Below are 18182 nucleotides of genomic sequence, written 5' to 3'. Positions count from 1 at the left end.
TTATAAACTTCGATAGATTTATCGGACTATTTCAGTGCACTACAGGAAAATAGGGCTTTAGCGGCGTTTTTAGCGGCGTTTTATTAAAAAACACCACAAAAATTATAAAACACGGAGCAATAGCAGCGCTTTTGGTAAAACGCCGCTAAAAACAGAGCAAGAGCAGCGCTTTTGGTAAAACGCCGCTAAAAACAGAGCATTAGCAGCGCTTTTGGCAAAACGCCGCTAAAAGTCATATAATCCTTAAAACCCTAAACCCCAAAAAAATAATAAACACTAATCTATAACCCCTAAAACACTAAACCCCTAAATCCAAAAAAAACCTAAATACTAAACTATAACCCCTAAAACCCTAAACTCCAAAAAACATCATATGGATGTTGATGTGTATATACATAGATATTAATGTAAAAGCTTATGTTCGTAATAAATTATGGAATTAAAACTGAATGGGGTTTGAAACGATATCACATACAATTAAAGAATTTCAATTTGAAAAAGTGTAGCTTAAAACTGAATGGGGTTTGAAAGGGAAGAAAAAGGTCTAAACCTTTGAAACATGAACTACAATTGAACAACATTGGTGTGTTGGCATACAAATTAGACGACATGTTTGATGGTATTGGGATGTCACCCAACTGTTGACTGAGTCTTAGCAATTAACATTCAACGCCAATTGTGAATTGTGAATTTATTTAAATTTTCATTCATGGATGTAATTTAATTATGATTTTAGGGTTGTTTTAGCAAAAAATAATAACTAATATTATTATCTAAACATGAATTATCATCAAATTAACTCTAAAACTCGAATTAAATACTAAAAAATATCAAACTCGGGTACCAAATTATACATTAAACCAAAAGAAAATATAAATTATTATTTTGGTTTTTATCTTTTCAAATAAGTAAAAAGGAAATTAATAGCTTCGACTTCAATACTATATTCAAATCGAGCAAAAGTGACAAAAAAAAGTCAACATTTTTTTTATAAAATCTAACACTAAAAAACAAAATTTTAATTTAGTATTTTAGGCTTTGTCTACAGAGGAAATTCATATATTCAAGATTATATTATCAAATAAATTTATAAAAATAATAATAATAAATATTTTATAAAATCATTTGACTAATAATTTTCACCAGACAAAACAAAAGATTTTAAGCAAAATAAATAAAATGATTTTTTGTGGCGTTTTTATAAAAAACGCCGCAAAAGATAAGCAATAATAGCATTTTTCATAAAAACGCCAAAAAAAATCATTTTACTTGTAACAAAACTACGCTGTTGTACCCTACTAAAAACCTATTTTGCTTCTCCTAAACCACATCGCCGAAATCCTTATTAATTTTATCCCCAAATTTTACCCATTGAAACGTCTAAAATTTCCCTCTAAAATTTCCCCCTAAAATCGGTATCCCCAAAACATATCTAATTTTTCCCCCAAATCGAAATCCCCAAATCAAAATCCTTCCACCATTTCTGTGTTGCCATACTGATCCCTAATCCTCAGCATCTCTCTCACTGCATTTCTTGCTTCTCTAAATCTCCATCTCTAAATCTCCTTCTCTAAATCTCCATCCCTTTGATTTTCGCTGAAATCTAGTAAGTCTAAGTTCAAATCTGTTTTAGAAACTTCTATTTTTTGTAACTGTTTTAAAAATGCATTTCTTGCATTTTTTGTATCTGTTTTAGAAAATATAAATTGAAGAGTAAAACTCTTGAGCTTTCCCTTGCATCAGTGATTCACATGAGAGCTATGGCGAGTGAGCAAGGCATGAGTAGTTGGACCGATCTTCTCCACTCATCCACCAAGCTTCTTGAGCAAGCTGCTCCTTCTGCTCAGTTTCCTCCTCTTCAGGTCCTGTTACTCTCTCTCTCTCTCTCTCTCTCTCTCTCGCTCTCTCTCAATATCAATTTACACAATGCTCGAGTTTGTAATGAATCGAGACAAACGTTGTTAAAGAAAAGGGGAAAGTGGTTAGGTTTTTGTGAATTTTTTTTTGTTTTTACTTTTGCTTCTGGTTATGCTATGTTTGGATGCCTAGAAAATGAGGGAAATGAGGTAGTTTAGGAGATATTGAAATGCGGAAACCCTTCTATGGTTCATATATTTCTTGAGGCAGAAAATTTCTGGAAATTTCTCATGCCTCGTTCAAAGTTGTGTTTTTTTAAGTGAGATTGTTCAAGGGAGCAGAGAACAGAAGGCTCTGCTGAACTGTAGTCCAGTAGTAATATCTGGTTTATCTCTCCGCTTTAATGTAATGATTGAGGAAGTTTTAGTAATAGGCAAAGGAACCACTGCATTTTCATGTATTTCCAAGCTCTAATTTTATTAATGTTTGATTCTGAAGGTTAATTCAGCTAATGCTTTGTTATAGTGCTGCTGAATTAAATTATAGTATGAAAAATCAAGAATCTTTAACTTAAAATGTCTATTAATGTTTTAGATGAGAAATTTAGCTAAATGGAGGCCATGTCTTTGTCAAGTTCTGTTAATTCCTTTAACTAGTAAACTGATTAGATTAGAAATGACTTAATATTGTTTTCCACTAAATAATTAGTCATTAATGGGGATTCATTTTCTTCAACTTCAGCAGAAAATTGGTTTTTAGAGATCTATTATAGAGGGTAAGAAATGGCTTATGTAGACAATTTAGCCAACAATAAATTAGGAACACGACACAATGAAATGATGTAGTGGTTTTATGAAATTTAACCATGAACTTTTATTCATCCATTATTTTGTATTATAATGAGAATAACTAATAAATACTTTTCCTTAGGTCATCTCCTTTTGAATGTTTCTGTTGGAGACATGGACTATGATACCCATGATGTTCATCATATTTATCTATATTTCTGTTAATATTTATTATCAATTCATATTATGGATATTAGTTGTTACTACGATGATATTAAGTGAATGTACCATCTCCTTGATAATGTCAATAAATTATAGTAACATTCATCAATATATCGGTAATTCAAGTTAATGTTTGATGTTAGTAGCTTAGAGTTAAAAACCTTGGTTGGAGGGTTATCTATTTGTTGATCCAAGCAAATTGAAAATTGTTTAAAATTTTTGTTTGTTTGTTTTCAGTGATTGAATCTTGAGTTGGTATGTATCTCAACTGAGATTATTGTTTAAAAAAGGAAATTTCAGTGATATAGATCCCATACATGAGGTTTTCACTGACAATCTGCTTAAAATTTATTCAGAGAAACTTAGATCAGTTAGAAGCACTATCGAAGAAGCTCAAGGCAAAAACCTTAAGAACTGAGGCTCCTTCTCAATCCATTGCTGCCACAAGGTAACTTTATACTTTATAATTTTAATTCATTACTCTTGTGATTCTTGTATTCATAGTCTGTTAAAACAGACAGAATGTTAGCTAAGAAAGTAAGTGGAAGTTGTTAGCTTGGAACATTGTTTAGGCTGCAAACTTGGCTTTAAGCAACAATTTGAAGGGTTATCTTTTGTTTATTTCTCCCAGATTATTTATTTACATGCGGAATATATAAAAATGGTCTCTGTTGTGTTTTAAGGCTACTTGCACGGGAGGGAATTAACGCTGAACAGCTTACACACGATCTGAAGTCTTTTGAATTGAAGATAAGTATTATTTTCCACATTTTCATTTATGTTAGCTCAGCTTTTGTGGCTTCTAGCTCAAGAACCCCCTAAACCTACCATAAAATTTGTTACTTGTTTTTCTTTGGCATATAAGGCTATTTAATAGATATTTTGAGGGGAATGGATATTGATAACGATATGTCAAGATAAGGACATTTTCCCCCTTCCCCTAAACTTTATCTGCTATGATTAAATGATATTTGTTTTCAGCTTTTGTATTTTTACTGTTTAAATGTTACTTTTGTCCTAAAACGCATGTGTATGGTCAACTTTAGAGAGCTTTGCTATTGATTGCTTCACAGTCTTGCTTCAAGGTCCCCCTCCCCCTTTTCATAGTTTTCTCTTTACTGCAATCTCACAAACCATGTTTTCCTCTCCTTGATCATCTTTCTGCAAGACAACATTTGAGGATGTTTTCCCTGCTGAAGCAACAAGCATTGAGGAGTATCTGCAGCAGGTACTATTTGCTCTATGGATTGCATACTTTTAATATAAGTTTAATGGATAATGACTAATGGCTCATTTCCGCTGGCTAATCACATTCTTTTGGGTTAGAGCATGTATTCAGATCCAATTGCTATTTACTAACTGGTTGTTGCATAATGTGTGAATTATAGCAATTTGGCTGTTCAACACACTGTGAAATAAAATAAAGGGCATTTGTAGTTAAACTACTTGCACATTTGAATGTTCTTTTGCATACCAAATTGATTCTTCTTCAAACCTATGCCACAAGGAGGTGTGCTTCATGACTAAGGTTTTAACCCAGTTACTGATTCACTCTCCTTTAATCCACTAACCAGATAAAAAGGAGACTTTTTACTTACAAGCTATGTCATACGCCTCACTCTATTTCTTGTTTGTATGTATTTGTTTATTTTTGATATTATCTGAGATGGCTTGTAATCTCTATTATACATTTTGTTCCTCTTAAATTTTGGTGCATTGCAAATAACTTAGAATCAGTGAACCTAAAATTTAACAAATCGATGACAACTAAGTTTGTAGGTTTTCTGCTTTTACACGTTTGATTGGTGGTGTCTAATGCCTTGCAGGAAGATTGGCAAAAGGAAAAACGGGTCTTCTTATAGAGTTTGAGCAGAATTTCAACATTACCTAAGACAAACATGATTGATAAAAGCAGTGGTGGTATTCGTTCAGGTCAAATGGTTCCCATGGCTTCTAGTTCTCATGTTTCTTCTGGTCCTTCTGCCAGTGGGCTTCTACCTTTAGCTGACAAGCCAGTTGTTGAGAAAAAAGTGACGGTATATGCGGAAGTTGTTAGAAATCTGAACAATGCAAGACAACAAGGCTTGCCATTTAAAGTAAGGATGATTTTTCCCTTTCAAGTTATAAAAATTGGTTGAGCAATTTTCCAAAATCATGAGCACTGAAATATCCTCTTGCAATTTGTTTAATAGTTTCTTGAATGATAATATGCTATATTTGTATGTGCATGCTTGTCTTATTGTCTTATATGGCTATTCTACATTCCAGTTAAGTATTTGCTCAAACCTTCTGCCCAGTGAATTTGTTTGGTCTCTAGCATATTATTATTTACTCAACCTTTGATTTTTATATGGCTAATGTATTCATCTTCATTTAAAACATTAAGCAGCAAATACTACTAATATTAAACTATTCAAAGATGAGAAACCCTGCTAGAAACTAGTATTTCATGAACTATACGAATTGTGACTGATGGTTTGTTCTATCTGGTTGCAGGCCTGTGCCATCAGCGCTTGTGGTAATAAGTCAAGGTAGTTATGTGGACGACATTCCCTTTGATTCTTTGGCATTTTCTTCCATTTTTGTTACTTTGAATTTGGTATGAGCTTTTTGTTTTTCTTTCTTTCCATCAATGTAAATGTGCTTAAAATTTATCTAAAAATTCTCATCAACATAAATTTTCATAAATTGTATTATCTCTCTGTTGCTGGTAGATTGCCCATTTATTTAAACATAATATTTAAATTCTAAATTTAAATTCTTCAATTTTTATAGTTAGTTTTAAAGTTAAAATTTTAATAGAAAATTTAATTTAATTAATATTTTTTATTTATCCTTAAAAGTATATAGTTTAAAGTTTCAAAAATAAAATATAATATAGAAAATAAATATTATTTAATAAAAATATATATATTTTTTAAGGTTATATTCCTTAGCGGCTTTTGTGGGAAAAGTGCCGCTAAAGGTCATGGTTTTTAGTGGCGTTTACGAGGAAAGCGTCGTTAAAGGTTATGGTCTTTAGCGGCGTTTGTGGGAAAAGTGCCGCTAAAGGTCATGGTCTTTAACGGCGTTTTTTTTAAATAAACGCCACAAAATATTGCGGCGTCGACTATAGCAATGTTTTTTGCGGCGCTTGTGAAAACGCCGCTAAAAGTCTGTTCTTAGTGGTGGTTCATGTAACTTTTAAAATTCGATCATAATATTCAGGTTAAGTTCAAGAGGTTACAATTGTGATTGTGTGGCTTTTATGATAGGTGATGAATATTTTTAACAAACATAACTATAGCAGTAATTAAAAATATAATTCACATTTGATGGAGAAAAGGTTTAGTATAAATATAAAATCCATATAGTTTAAATCACAATTTATGATTTAAGCCTTTAAATAATTCAAAATTGAAACGATGTAGAAAATAACTTCAACATTATTTAGATGATAATAAGCCAACTATAACACATATTACAGCAAACAACAAACTCAAAATAAACAAATAAATGGGGTAAAATAGATTTTATTCTGACGGGTGCAATATCCTTGAAGTTTTGCTGGAGAGTTTAAATGTTAAACCTGAGTTATTCAATTTCTCTTGAATAAGTTTTTCCAAACGTTCAACCATGGAAGTTGTGAGATGATTGCTCCAATCTCCCACTTCTCCTTTTCTAAAAAAATCTGTGTTTGGAATTCCAGAAGCGTGTAAGCCCTTCTTGTTCACTTCCAATTCTTTTAAGTTCTCAAAGCTACACATTTTCACTATTTCTGGAACAACTCCTTGTTTCTCTTCATCCTCTGTGAAAGGAACTCCTAAAAACATAGCTAAACTTTTTAGATGAGAATTGGTATCTTCCATAAGATCTTCATATTTTAAAAACAATATTTTGTTGGGATTTTCTCGGCTTGCCTTCCAATATCCCAATACATGCTCAAAAAAGGGTCCAAATCCATAAATTCCATGGTAGAACTTGTCAAAAGCTTCATCTGGTGATAGTGGCCTTAGGTTGTTGTCTCGAAGCTTGGTACTGAAAAGCCAAAGCGAAATGAACATATCCAAGGGGTTCCTACATATGTAAACAATCTTAGAGTTGGAATCTGTAATGGAAGTAGGCAAAGAAGCAGAAGGAACGTGGGTGGCAAAAAGCCTAGGCTCATAAGCACAAGCGTTTTGGAGATCAGGAAAAGGGTTGTTCAAGTAAAGATCAGACTCTAAGAAACGAACCAGTTGGTGAGGACTAGAGGAAAGCAAGGGGTTCTCATCCCTTGCAAATTGAGAGCGGTATAAAGTGATGTAAGCCAAGGCCTTAAGCCAAGTAGTGCCACATTTGGGGAAAGTGGCAAGGATAACATCAGAAGCAAATGCTTGGAAATTTTTTTGGAAAGAAATGAAAGACTTTAAAACAAGAGATGGGCACCAAAAACCTTTATAGAAATAAAGATGGGATCCAATCCAACCATCTTCTTTAGGGAGGGTTTTCACCAGTTCTTGGAATTCATTTTCCCATGACTTCTCCATTTTTTGGGTTAGCGAAAACATTTCTGCTGTATTCATAACGAAACCAGTAGTCAATCGAGAATGGGGAAAGGAAAGCACTCGAAACTAGTTTTCTAGAAAATTTTTAGTAGATTTAATTAAAACTGCTAAAAAATATTTCCACTATATTAACACTGACATAGTGTGATAAAATATTTAATTACCCTTTTGTATTCATTCATCTTGAAATATTCTTCATTCTAATTTAAAATATTAGAAAATTTCAAAGCAATTATAAAACTTCACGTGTGAGTTCGAATTACTAAGTGTCAAAATAATGACATCTTATAAAATGTCATAATTATTTTCTCCAATTAACTATTAGATAACTTATTAAATTAACTAAATGATAATATTAAGCCATTATTTTTATCTTTAATTAATTTAATATGAGATAAGTTTAATTGTTCTATTAAATTAATTAGTTTACTTATATGCTTCTTTGGGTAATTTTTGGTTGAGTGATTATTAGATAATTAGAATTGATTTTGTTGGAAATTTTGAATTTTTAGAAACTTCGAAGCATATTCTCGATTGGTAAAAGTTGAGAGTTGAATCATAAAACTATGGTTTTATATTCTATTCCAGGAGACCTTTACAACGGTATATCATATGCTCAAAATGGTTGAGTGATAAATGAGAAATTGATGCTCAAAGTAAGCTACTTGTGCATATTTGTTGAGGAAAAGAAAAGCTTAGATCTCACATTAATTAAAAACCAAGTGTGGGAACCTACTTGAAGAATTATTGAATGATTAAACTTGAAACTTAGCCTCGTGTGTAGGAGGGTGTAGATCTAAACCTATTGAGGTTAGGACACACTTGCACGATGTGGACGATGTGGACGATGTGAAACGTTGGGCCCCTTTAATGCAGATTTTGTATCTTTATTCATGGAAATTTCCAAAATTCCTCCATATTGAATTCCTATAAAAGCCTAAAGAATTCTTCAGAATTTCTTACATACACTCACACCGAGTTTATTTTGTTCTCCAAAATTCTTCTCTTTTTCCTCTCCATATTTCCCAACATTTCGATAATAGAAGAAGGCAAGGTTTGTTTGTTGATCCCTGCAGATGTGCTACTGCTTCGATCATCTTGTTATTGTATCCTGGGAGATAGTTGACCAACGTTTCTCCAAGTACCATAGGAACGATCAAATTTGTCTTAAGGAAATTATGTAAAACAGGCATCAACATCTAGTAAAACTAGATTCTTTTATACGATTTCTGGTTTTCATATTATTTATTGGTTTTTCCTATCTGATATTTTAAATATAAATTATGTAATTTAATTTAATTTATATAAATATTTGTTTATTTATATTTATATTTGCTCGTTAATGTGTTTTGTCCAACAATCTTAAAACAGACTTTTTATTATTTTGCAATTCTCTAATCCGAGACAAACGAGACACAAAGGCGAAAGAAAGAAAAAAATTGTATTTTATTTGAAAATAAAAATAAAAATTGAATAAAATCTGTTTTGAGATTTATTCCCGCCGTTCACCAGATTTTATTCCATTTTTTATTTTGTTTCCAAATGAGAATTAAAATTAAATAAAATTTATTTCAGAATTTATTCCCGTTGTTCAACAGATTTTATTCTATTTTTTTATGTTGTTTTCAAAAGATAATTAAATTAAATAAAATCTATTTACGTTCAACAGATTTTATTGCATTTTTTATTTTGTTTCTAAATGAGAATTAAATTGAATAATCTGTTTCGGGATTTATTCCCACCATATAACAGATTTTATTTCATTTTGAGAATTAAATTGAATAATCTATTTCGGGATTTATTTCTGCCGTTTAACAAATTTTATTCCATTTTGATTTTGTTTCTAAACGAGAATTAATCAAATAATTTTGTTTCGAGATTTATTCCTGCCGTTTAACTGATTTTATTTTGATTTTGTTTCCAAACAAGATTTAATTAAATAATTTTATTTCAAGATTTAATCGTACTGTTCAACAGAATTGATTTTGATTATGTTTCAGAATTTTAATTCTGTCATTTAACAAATTCAAAGGGTAATATAAATTGAAAATTAAATTTTCTATTTATTGTGGCCTTAATTGTGGCTTTAAATTGTAGCTTCAAAATTCTGACATTAAAGAAAAAAATTATCAACGGTATACTAAAAATACAATATGAGAGTGCATGTCTAGGATTAGTTCTTTGAAAGACTTTTATTTAAGCGTGCCAAGTGCACCACCTCTCTTTCAGGGTTACCTACCTAGTGCATTGTTTTATTGTGTTTTTCAATTAGACCATGTAAACTTTTGTTTCGGGTTTTATTAAATTTCTGCAATCTAACAAAAGTTGATAATTTTTCTAGTTCATTTTAAACTGTTGAAAGAAACACAAAACCACTTGATCTAATACATAGCGATGTTTGTAACTAAAAGTTTATTCAAAGGAGAGAGGGAATAAATATGATAGCACAAAATATTGCTACATGTATTTCTTTAATAGCAAAGACAAAGCTATAGAGAAATTTATTCTCTATAAGCAGAAAGTTGAAAACCAATTTAATAAAAATATTAAAATGGTGAAAAGTGATTGTGGTGGTGAATATGTTGAACCATTTGGTGAATACTATGCACAACATGGTATTATTCATGAAGTGACACCATCATACTCTCCTCAATCAAATGAAGTAGCCGAACGGAAAAATTAGTCTCTAAAGGAAATGATGAACACCTTCTAGAAAGCTTTGGGTTTTCACAGAAAATGTGGAGGGAAGCTTTTCTATCAACTAATTACCTTTTAAATAAGGTGTCCTGTAAGAAAAGAGACAAGACATCATATGAGTTATGGAAAGTTAGAAAATAATCCTACAACCACTTGAAAGTGTGGGAGTATCTTGCTAACGTAATGTATAATGTTAAGTCGAGACATATGCGTTGTCGATACAATACCGTTAAGTAACTGATCTCAAATGGAGTTATCTCTATTGATTTTGTAAAATCAAAAGGTAACATTACAGATCTACTAACTAAAGGCTTAAATCGAGATTAGGTTGATAAAACACCGAAAGGAATAAGACTAAAGCCCATGAAAATAAAATGCGTTATGTGAAGGAAAACCCTACCTAGTTGACTGGAGATCCCAAAATCTAGGTTCAAAGAGACAACCTAATTACATAGACCTTAAGAGGTCACTGTAGGAGTTCTTATCCCAAGTCTGTTCCTATGATGTAAACAGTGACTAAAAAGAGGATAGGTTAAGCAATGCTTTTAATGACCGTTGTGTGTTTCAGTGAGCTGAGCAACATAAGGCACTTATGCCAGAGTGAAGTGGGGCTGCTTTGAGGAGACTATTGGGGCATAGTTCTCTCAAACTCTTGCAGAACCAGGAGATGTTCATGGCTATATGAACATACCTATGAGAACTAAAACCTTGCTAGGGAGGTAGTTGTGTGAGGTATATCATTATTTACACAAACGACAGAACAGTTCAAGGACAACACATCTACTGGTCAGCTAGTAAAGTAAATATACTTTCACAAGGGAAGGTTCAAGGGTGGATGCCTACCTATCCTATACAACTATCGATCATAGATTCTATCACCACATCGAGTCAATGTTTTTGCATTAAAACTATCAATTTTTATTCATGTGGGGGATTGTTAGAAAAATTGAATTTTTTGGAAATTTCGAGGCATATTCTCAATTGGTAAATATGATGAAGGCAAGGTTTGTTCGTTGATCCCTGCAGAAGTGCTACTGCTTCGATCATCTTGTTGTTGTATCCTGAGAGACAGTCGACTAATGTTTCTCCAAATGCCATAGGAGCGGTCGAATCTATCTTAAGGAAATTGTGTAAAACAGGCCTCAATATCTAGTAAAACTCGATTCTTTTATTAGATTTCAGGTTTTCATAATCTTATTTATTGGTTTTTCGTATCTGATATTTTAAATATAAATTATGTATTTTATTTTATTTTATATAAATATTTGTTTATTTATACTTATATTTGTTCACTAACGTGTTTTGTCGAACAATCTTAAGACAGACTTTTTATTATTTTGCAATTCTCTAATCCAAGATGAACGAGACACTAAGGCAAAAGAAATAAAAATTATATTTTATTTTAAAATAAAATAAAAATTGAATAAAATCTATTTCAAGATTTATTCTCGCCGCTCAACATATTTTATTCTATTTTTATTTTTTCTAAACGAGAATTAAAATTAGATAAAATTTGTTTTGGGATTTATTCCTATCATTCAACAGACTTTATTCTATTTTTTATTTTGTTTCCAAATAAGAATTAAATTAAATAAAATCATTTTGATTTATTCTCATCGTTTAACAAATTTATTCCATTTTGATTTTGTTTCTAAACAAGAATTAAATTAAATAAAATATGTTTCGGGATTTATTCTCATTGTTTAATGATTTTATTCCATTTTGATTTTGTTTCCAAATGAGAATTAATTAAATAATTCTGCTTCAGAATTTATTCCCACCATTTAACAGATTTTATTTTAATTTTATTTCCAAACAAGATTTAATTAAATAATCCAAGTTATATTTTCTCACTTTAAACTTTAGACATGAGAACTATATTATAATTATTAGGCAACAAATAATCATTAAAGTAAGGGAATATAGACAATTTTAATTTTGGTCAAGTTCAAGCCATGCCAAACTCCCCATTTTCATTTTAATTTTGGCCAAACTAGGTTCAAGTCATGCCAAACTCCCCATTTCCATTTTAATTTTGGCCAAATTTGGGTAATTTGCCATGCAACCCCTTAAAATTTGAAAACCCTAAGTATTTAGCCTTCATTTTTCTAATTACTCCCCATTTCCATTTTAATTTTGGCCAAAATTGGATAATTTACCATGCAACCCCTTAAAATTTGAAAACCCTAAGTATTTAGCCCTCATTTTTCTAATTACCCTAGAATTTTGGTTTCTTTTCTATTTCAACTTGAATTCTCTTTTTTTTTCTTTTCTCTCCCTTTTTCTTTTTATCAAATTGGTCAACCCATTGTTAAAATTAATTTTGCTCTCAAATATCAAACCAATTCTCGATAAATCGATTCTCTACAATTTTTGAACTCATCATTGATAGCCTCTATAATTCCATCAAGTCTGGTAAGTACATCTCATTCTCAAATTTAGACCCTAAAAATTGTATAATTTCTATCTAATATTAATCTTTCAAAAAAATTAGTCAACCTATCACGGTTCTTGACAAATCTATCGATAATCTTGATGAATCTAGAAATCAAACTTTAAACTGTGTGAAATTGTCGTTTGAAGGATCTATTTTAGGTACATTGGATTAGATTTGATCAAAAGGGACATTGATTGAGCTCCCAGTGAAAGGTGTGTGTTCTTTTACAAGTAAATTGGGGTAAACTGTGCCATGGAATAGAGCTACACGACCAGCCACGTAGGCGTGTGGGCTACCTATGTGGTCTACACGGCCCCTTACATGACCATGTCCCTCTAGAACCTAGGTTTTTCGGTTTTCACACAACCTCAGTTTGTTACACGGCCCAACCACATAGCTGTGTAGTCTCTCTACATGGCCCAGAGCTTTCCACATGATCCAGTCACACGACCGTGTGTCTCCTATTTTTCAGATTTTACAATTTTGTCCCCTACTTTAAAATTTTTACAGTTTTACCCCTATTTTTTTGATTCTATAATTTTCCCCTATTTTTTGGATTTTACAGTTTTGCTCATATTTTTTAGATTTTACAATCTTGTCCCTATTTTTTATATTTTACAATTTAGCCCCTATTTTTTAGATTTTACAATATTTCCTCTATTTTTAAAATTTTACAATTTTGCCTATATTTTATAGATTTTAAAGTTGTGCCTTTGTTTTTAGATTTTACAATTTTACGCAAAATTTTAAGATATATTAAGTTTAGTTCCTGGTTGATTCCCAAACTGTTTTAGCATATTATATTATTCAATTGAGTCCCTGATATTATGGATTATGTTAGAATCCATGAATTGATTAACCGTACTAATATGGTGTTTATATAATTGCATGAATTGTAAACAATACGTATGATTATTGCTTCTGTGTTTGCAACTATACATATAATATGTTTTATGGCATTGTTAAATCGAACACTTAATAAGCATGACATTTTTTATGATTTGATCTATTTTAAGCATAATACTTGCTACTATATTGAACTGTTATAAGTATATTAATTGCTACTATACCAAACTGTTATAAGTATACTGATTGCCACCGTACTATTTTGTTAAAAGTATATTAAATATTATCGTACTGATCAATTTGGGCATGACATGTTGCATTGCATGGGGTGAGACTATATGTACGGAGGAAGTGATTGCAACTTTCTGCACTGTTTAGTGGTTTATCCATATCGTATTAGCAACTTTTATCTACACTGATTAGTGGTTTATCCACACCATATTAGCAACTTTTATTTATATCGAATTAGTGGTTTACCCTCTCCGTATTAGTAGCTTTTATCTACAAATGTGTTGTGCACCCACAACCTACTAACAGCTTGTCTGCAAAAACCGTTTTATAAAAAAAAACCCCGATGGTTTATCCACACTTTTTATTATTAGTGGTTTATCCACACCATATTGGCAGTTCATTTGCAATGTTTAATGGTTGATCCAAATCGTAGTGTAAAGGAAGAAGAGTTCTTGGGAACTCATATTGTGGTGTGTAGTAGTGGGGTAGGAACTTTTTCCGATAAATTGAAATTGCATTACATTCATAAGACATGTACATGGATATGAACGCGAAGTTGTTATATTGATTAGTTGATCTGAATTATCAATATTCTGTATTGCTAATTAATTGTGATTTATTATATGATTTGATTATTCTGCTTGATTGATCTACTATTTGTACTGGTTTTCTTGCAACTAAACTCACATTGAGCTTCATAACTTACTCCCTTTTTATTTCCATCTATACAAATGACTCATAAGATTAGGACGCGAACAATAGAAGGGACTCAGCTTGGGTTTTATTTATTAAAATATTTTAGATTTATTATTCGAAACTTTCTGCTATCCAGGAACTGTAATATTTTATTTAAATCGTGGCATTAATTAATTAAGCATGAAATATAGTTTTAATAAAACTAAGTTAAAAATCACTTTTCCACTGCTAAATCATAAATTAGGATTGAGTAGTAAATAAATAAGAAAATTAACTAAGTTTTCAATCTCATGTGTTATACTAAAAATAGGTCAAGTTATCTTTAAAAATAAACCAATGTTTTAAATTAACCGTTTTATAAACTCTGATAACTCTGCTAGGCCATTTTGGTGGCCGATGTAATCTTCTAAATTCGAGCATAACGTCTAAGCCGGATTAGGGAGGTTACACAAACTACTCTCGTTCCTTCCATCATCTATTCAAATTGTTTTAAAATACTATATTATAATACAAAGTAAAATTATACAACACATATATTTATTAAAAAATAATATAAATAATAACTTATACTTTAGTAGAATAGTAAAATATAAATATTACAAACTATACAATTTAAAGTTTAAACCTTATCATATGTATATGTTATATATCATATTTTCTATGCAAAGGATAAAAATAACAAACACATTTTTAAAATAGCACAATTTACTCTGTAAAAAAAGGAAGTTTTGTTATTTCACAACATAATTCAAACGATACTTAATAAAACTGTAAAAAGTTTCAAAGATAATTTTAGAAGAAAAATACTTATATTATTAAAAATTCCCATTTGAGCTTCCTTTTGTCAAAATGATTTTTTTAATATACAAAATATTGTTATTTTTAAAAAATTATAACATAAAGTTTACACCTCTTTAAAATATTTTATTATTGTTAAATTTTAAACACTAAAAAATATTTTATTATATTATTACTTAAAAGTTTAAATAAGCAAAATCATTAAATATATTTAACATAAGAATAAATATGATTTGATAAATTTATAGTAATAAAAAATGAATTTCTATTTTTCTTAATGACCATTTAAACGTAAGAACATATTATTATATTAAAACAAAATAAAAATATTTAAATAAATAATGACATATAAATATTGAGTTACATTTTATATCATTTTAAATTTTTTAATTTAAACTATTTAAATTGAGGAGGGTCCACTTACATAATGTAAAAACTAAAATAGTTTTACACATTTTCATAACTATTTATACAATTAACATTTTAACGATCCATTATTATATTTTATAATTTATTCATGTTGATTATGCATGTCAAATTTTATGTAAATTTAAAATTTCTAACTATTTATTTTATGAAAAATAATATATAGAGTATTTTAATATATTATTAAAATTTAAAATATTTGTTTGATGTAAATTGAATATTTATTAATATATAAAGTATTTTAGATCGATATGATAGAAATATCATATCGTTTTGAAAATTTACGTGCATGACAAGTACAATTATATTGATAAATTTAACGTTGAAATTGTTAAAATATTATTCATATAAATAATTACAAAATGTGTAAAATTACTTTAATTTTATAGATAAACAATATACTATTATTCATAGTTTTGTCTTACATGCCCTTTATTAGATTATTTAAATCACACAAGTACGTATCTTAATATATGTCAAGTTATTTCGATAAATCAGTTACATAATCTAGAATTCGTTTGTTTAAAAATAATAATATTTAGCAAAGTGTTTGGTAGAAATAAGGCACATTGTATTTTAAAAGAATAAATAAGTTCGAACTTTGGAGAGGACATAATTGGAGGAACAACTACGAACTTGAACAAAAAAAAAATACATGGAGAATACAAAAAAATATTTATAAGATTAGGGTGTTAGAACCAAAAACTAAGTATGAAATAAAGCTTAATAAATCATAATCTGTCATGTTAAATTATCAAGAATAAATCAAGAACAAAACTAGATGCGGAGGCACATTTGAATTTATCGATTTCTTGAAATATATGGATCTTGCGGTTTTGATATTCCAAATTAACACACCAGTAATCTAGAGAATGTGACTCTCTCTCTTTCAAAAGATGAGAAATTAGAAAAGTTACATAGGTGTAATTTGGGGACTATAACCCTAATATATAACTTTGGCACATTAACCCTAATTTCTAGTCAGCCAATCATCAATTAGAAATTAGTTACTAGAGTATCTACACATATTTGACGCATAATTTATTTAATAATTAAAGCCCAACAAACCTTAAGCAAATTAGATCACTTTTAATTTGGGTCAATCTATTATGATAGTAAACAATAACATGTAACTACCCTTATTATATATGTGATGTCTATATTTTCCAACAATCTCCCACTTGGATCACATATATAAATTACTCTATAATTACATGCCATTATATAACCTTATGAGCTCAAAACTTTACTATCATATCCAAAAAGGTATTTCAAATAATCATTTCCATTAATTATGTTAACATAGAACCAAGGTGACTTTCATTACATATATATCATAATTAAATCCATCTCTGATCACGTATATTAACACAACCGAATAACATAGATCAAGTATGGATGTGTAGCATGGAAATTACATGCAATATGATCCAAACATGTCTATTTCCAACTGGTCCTCCTAAACCTTAGTGAGATCAAACTTTACCAAAATCAAAGTGTGAATAAACCAAATAAACTTTATTTCTACAGAAAATAAACTTAATATCCGTAAACTGAAATAACTGAAAATGTATCTATAACACAAAAGAATTAAAAGTACAAACTCCTACTAAAACCAAATATCCTTAATGACATTACACCCATATGAGCAGTGTGCTCATGAAAAACCTTAAGTGTAGTCCCCTAGTAAGCAGATCCACAATTATAGAGTTTGTCATAATATGTTTTATAGGCACCTAACCACTTTGAACTTTTACTTTAACAACCAGGAACTTAAAGTCTATGTGCTTTGGCTTTTGATATGCTCCTGTTGTTATTGAAATAAAGAACTACCAATTATTGTCAAAATTTGCACCCTAGTGAAAAAATTTTGCATCAATATTCCATCAAAATCGGAGTTTGTATACCTAATGATCTCTAACTTATCAGACCTCTAATATGTGAGCATGTAATCTTTTTTTCTCTAAATATACCTCATAACCTTCTTGGCTCCAGGGTTGCTTAAATATTTGTCTAACATCCAAACAATGTACATAATGCCTAGACATGTACATACTTGAGCATACATTAGACTCCCCACTCTTAAAACGTAGGGAATCTTATGCATTTCCTTAATCACAAAATCATTCTTAGGGTATCGGTGGAGACTTAACTTATTATTGACAAGCAATATGTCATTAACATATAAAACCAAATATAGAACCTTACTCCCACTAAACTTGGGGTATATACAATTATTGACCAAATTCATCTCTAAACCGAATGAGATAATCATTTGGTAAAATTTGTAATACTATTGACGAGATGTCTTCTTAAACCCATAAATGGAGTTCTTTAATTTGAAAATCATTAACTTTGCATCATCAGACACAAAGTTTTCTAGTTGCACCATATAAATGTTTGATCAATGTTACCATTGAGAAATCGTTAACTTAACATTCATTTGATGCAACTTAAGGTCAAAATATTCCACTAAAGCTATTATAACCCTTTTTCTAGTGAACCTTCTTAATGATATTCATTCTTGAGGTTGTTGAGTTTTTTATTATGGAAAAATTACCTCATATTGAATAGGGAGTTGTTCATCATTGTCTTATTGAGGTTCTAGATTCACTTCTTGATCAATGATAGGTATGAGAACCTAAATATTGTCAAAAG

The 18182-nt window shown here is 30.0% G+C and overlaps 1 protein-coding gene and 1 long non-coding RNA gene across 2 annotated transcripts; one reads left to right on the top strand and one right to left on the bottom strand.

Moving 5' to 3' along the window:
- Positions 1-1277: 1277 nt before the first annotated feature.
- LOC108470890 (uncharacterized) lies at positions 1278-5619 on the top strand. The gene is made up of 6 exons (XR_001869427.2): positions 1278-1606; positions 1744-1862; positions 3224-3315; positions 3551-4095; positions 4694-4963; positions 5364-5619. It is a non-coding gene; the product is annotated as an uncharacterized LOC108470890 (long non-coding RNA).
- A 680-nt stretch (positions 5620-6299) lies between these two features.
- LOC108473255 (cytosolic sulfotransferase 15-like) lies at positions 6300-7421 on the bottom strand. The gene has a single exon (XM_017774772.2). It carries the CDS (start codon positions 7409-7411, stop codon positions 6380-6382), a length of 1032 nt encoding a protein of 343 aa, XP_017630261.2. The 5' UTR covers positions 7412-7421; the 3' UTR covers positions 6300-6379.
- Positions 7422-18182: the final 10761 nt, after the last annotated feature.

The sequence above is a fragment of the Gossypium arboreum genome, chromosome 11 (genome assembly GCF_025698485.1).
Source record: "Gossypium arboreum isolate Shixiya-1 chromosome 11, ASM2569848v2, whole genome shotgun sequence".
NCBI lineage: Eukaryota > Viridiplantae > Streptophyta > Magnoliopsida > Malvales > Malvaceae > Gossypium > Gossypium arboreum.
This window is presented reverse-complemented; position numbering and strand designations above follow the sequence as displayed.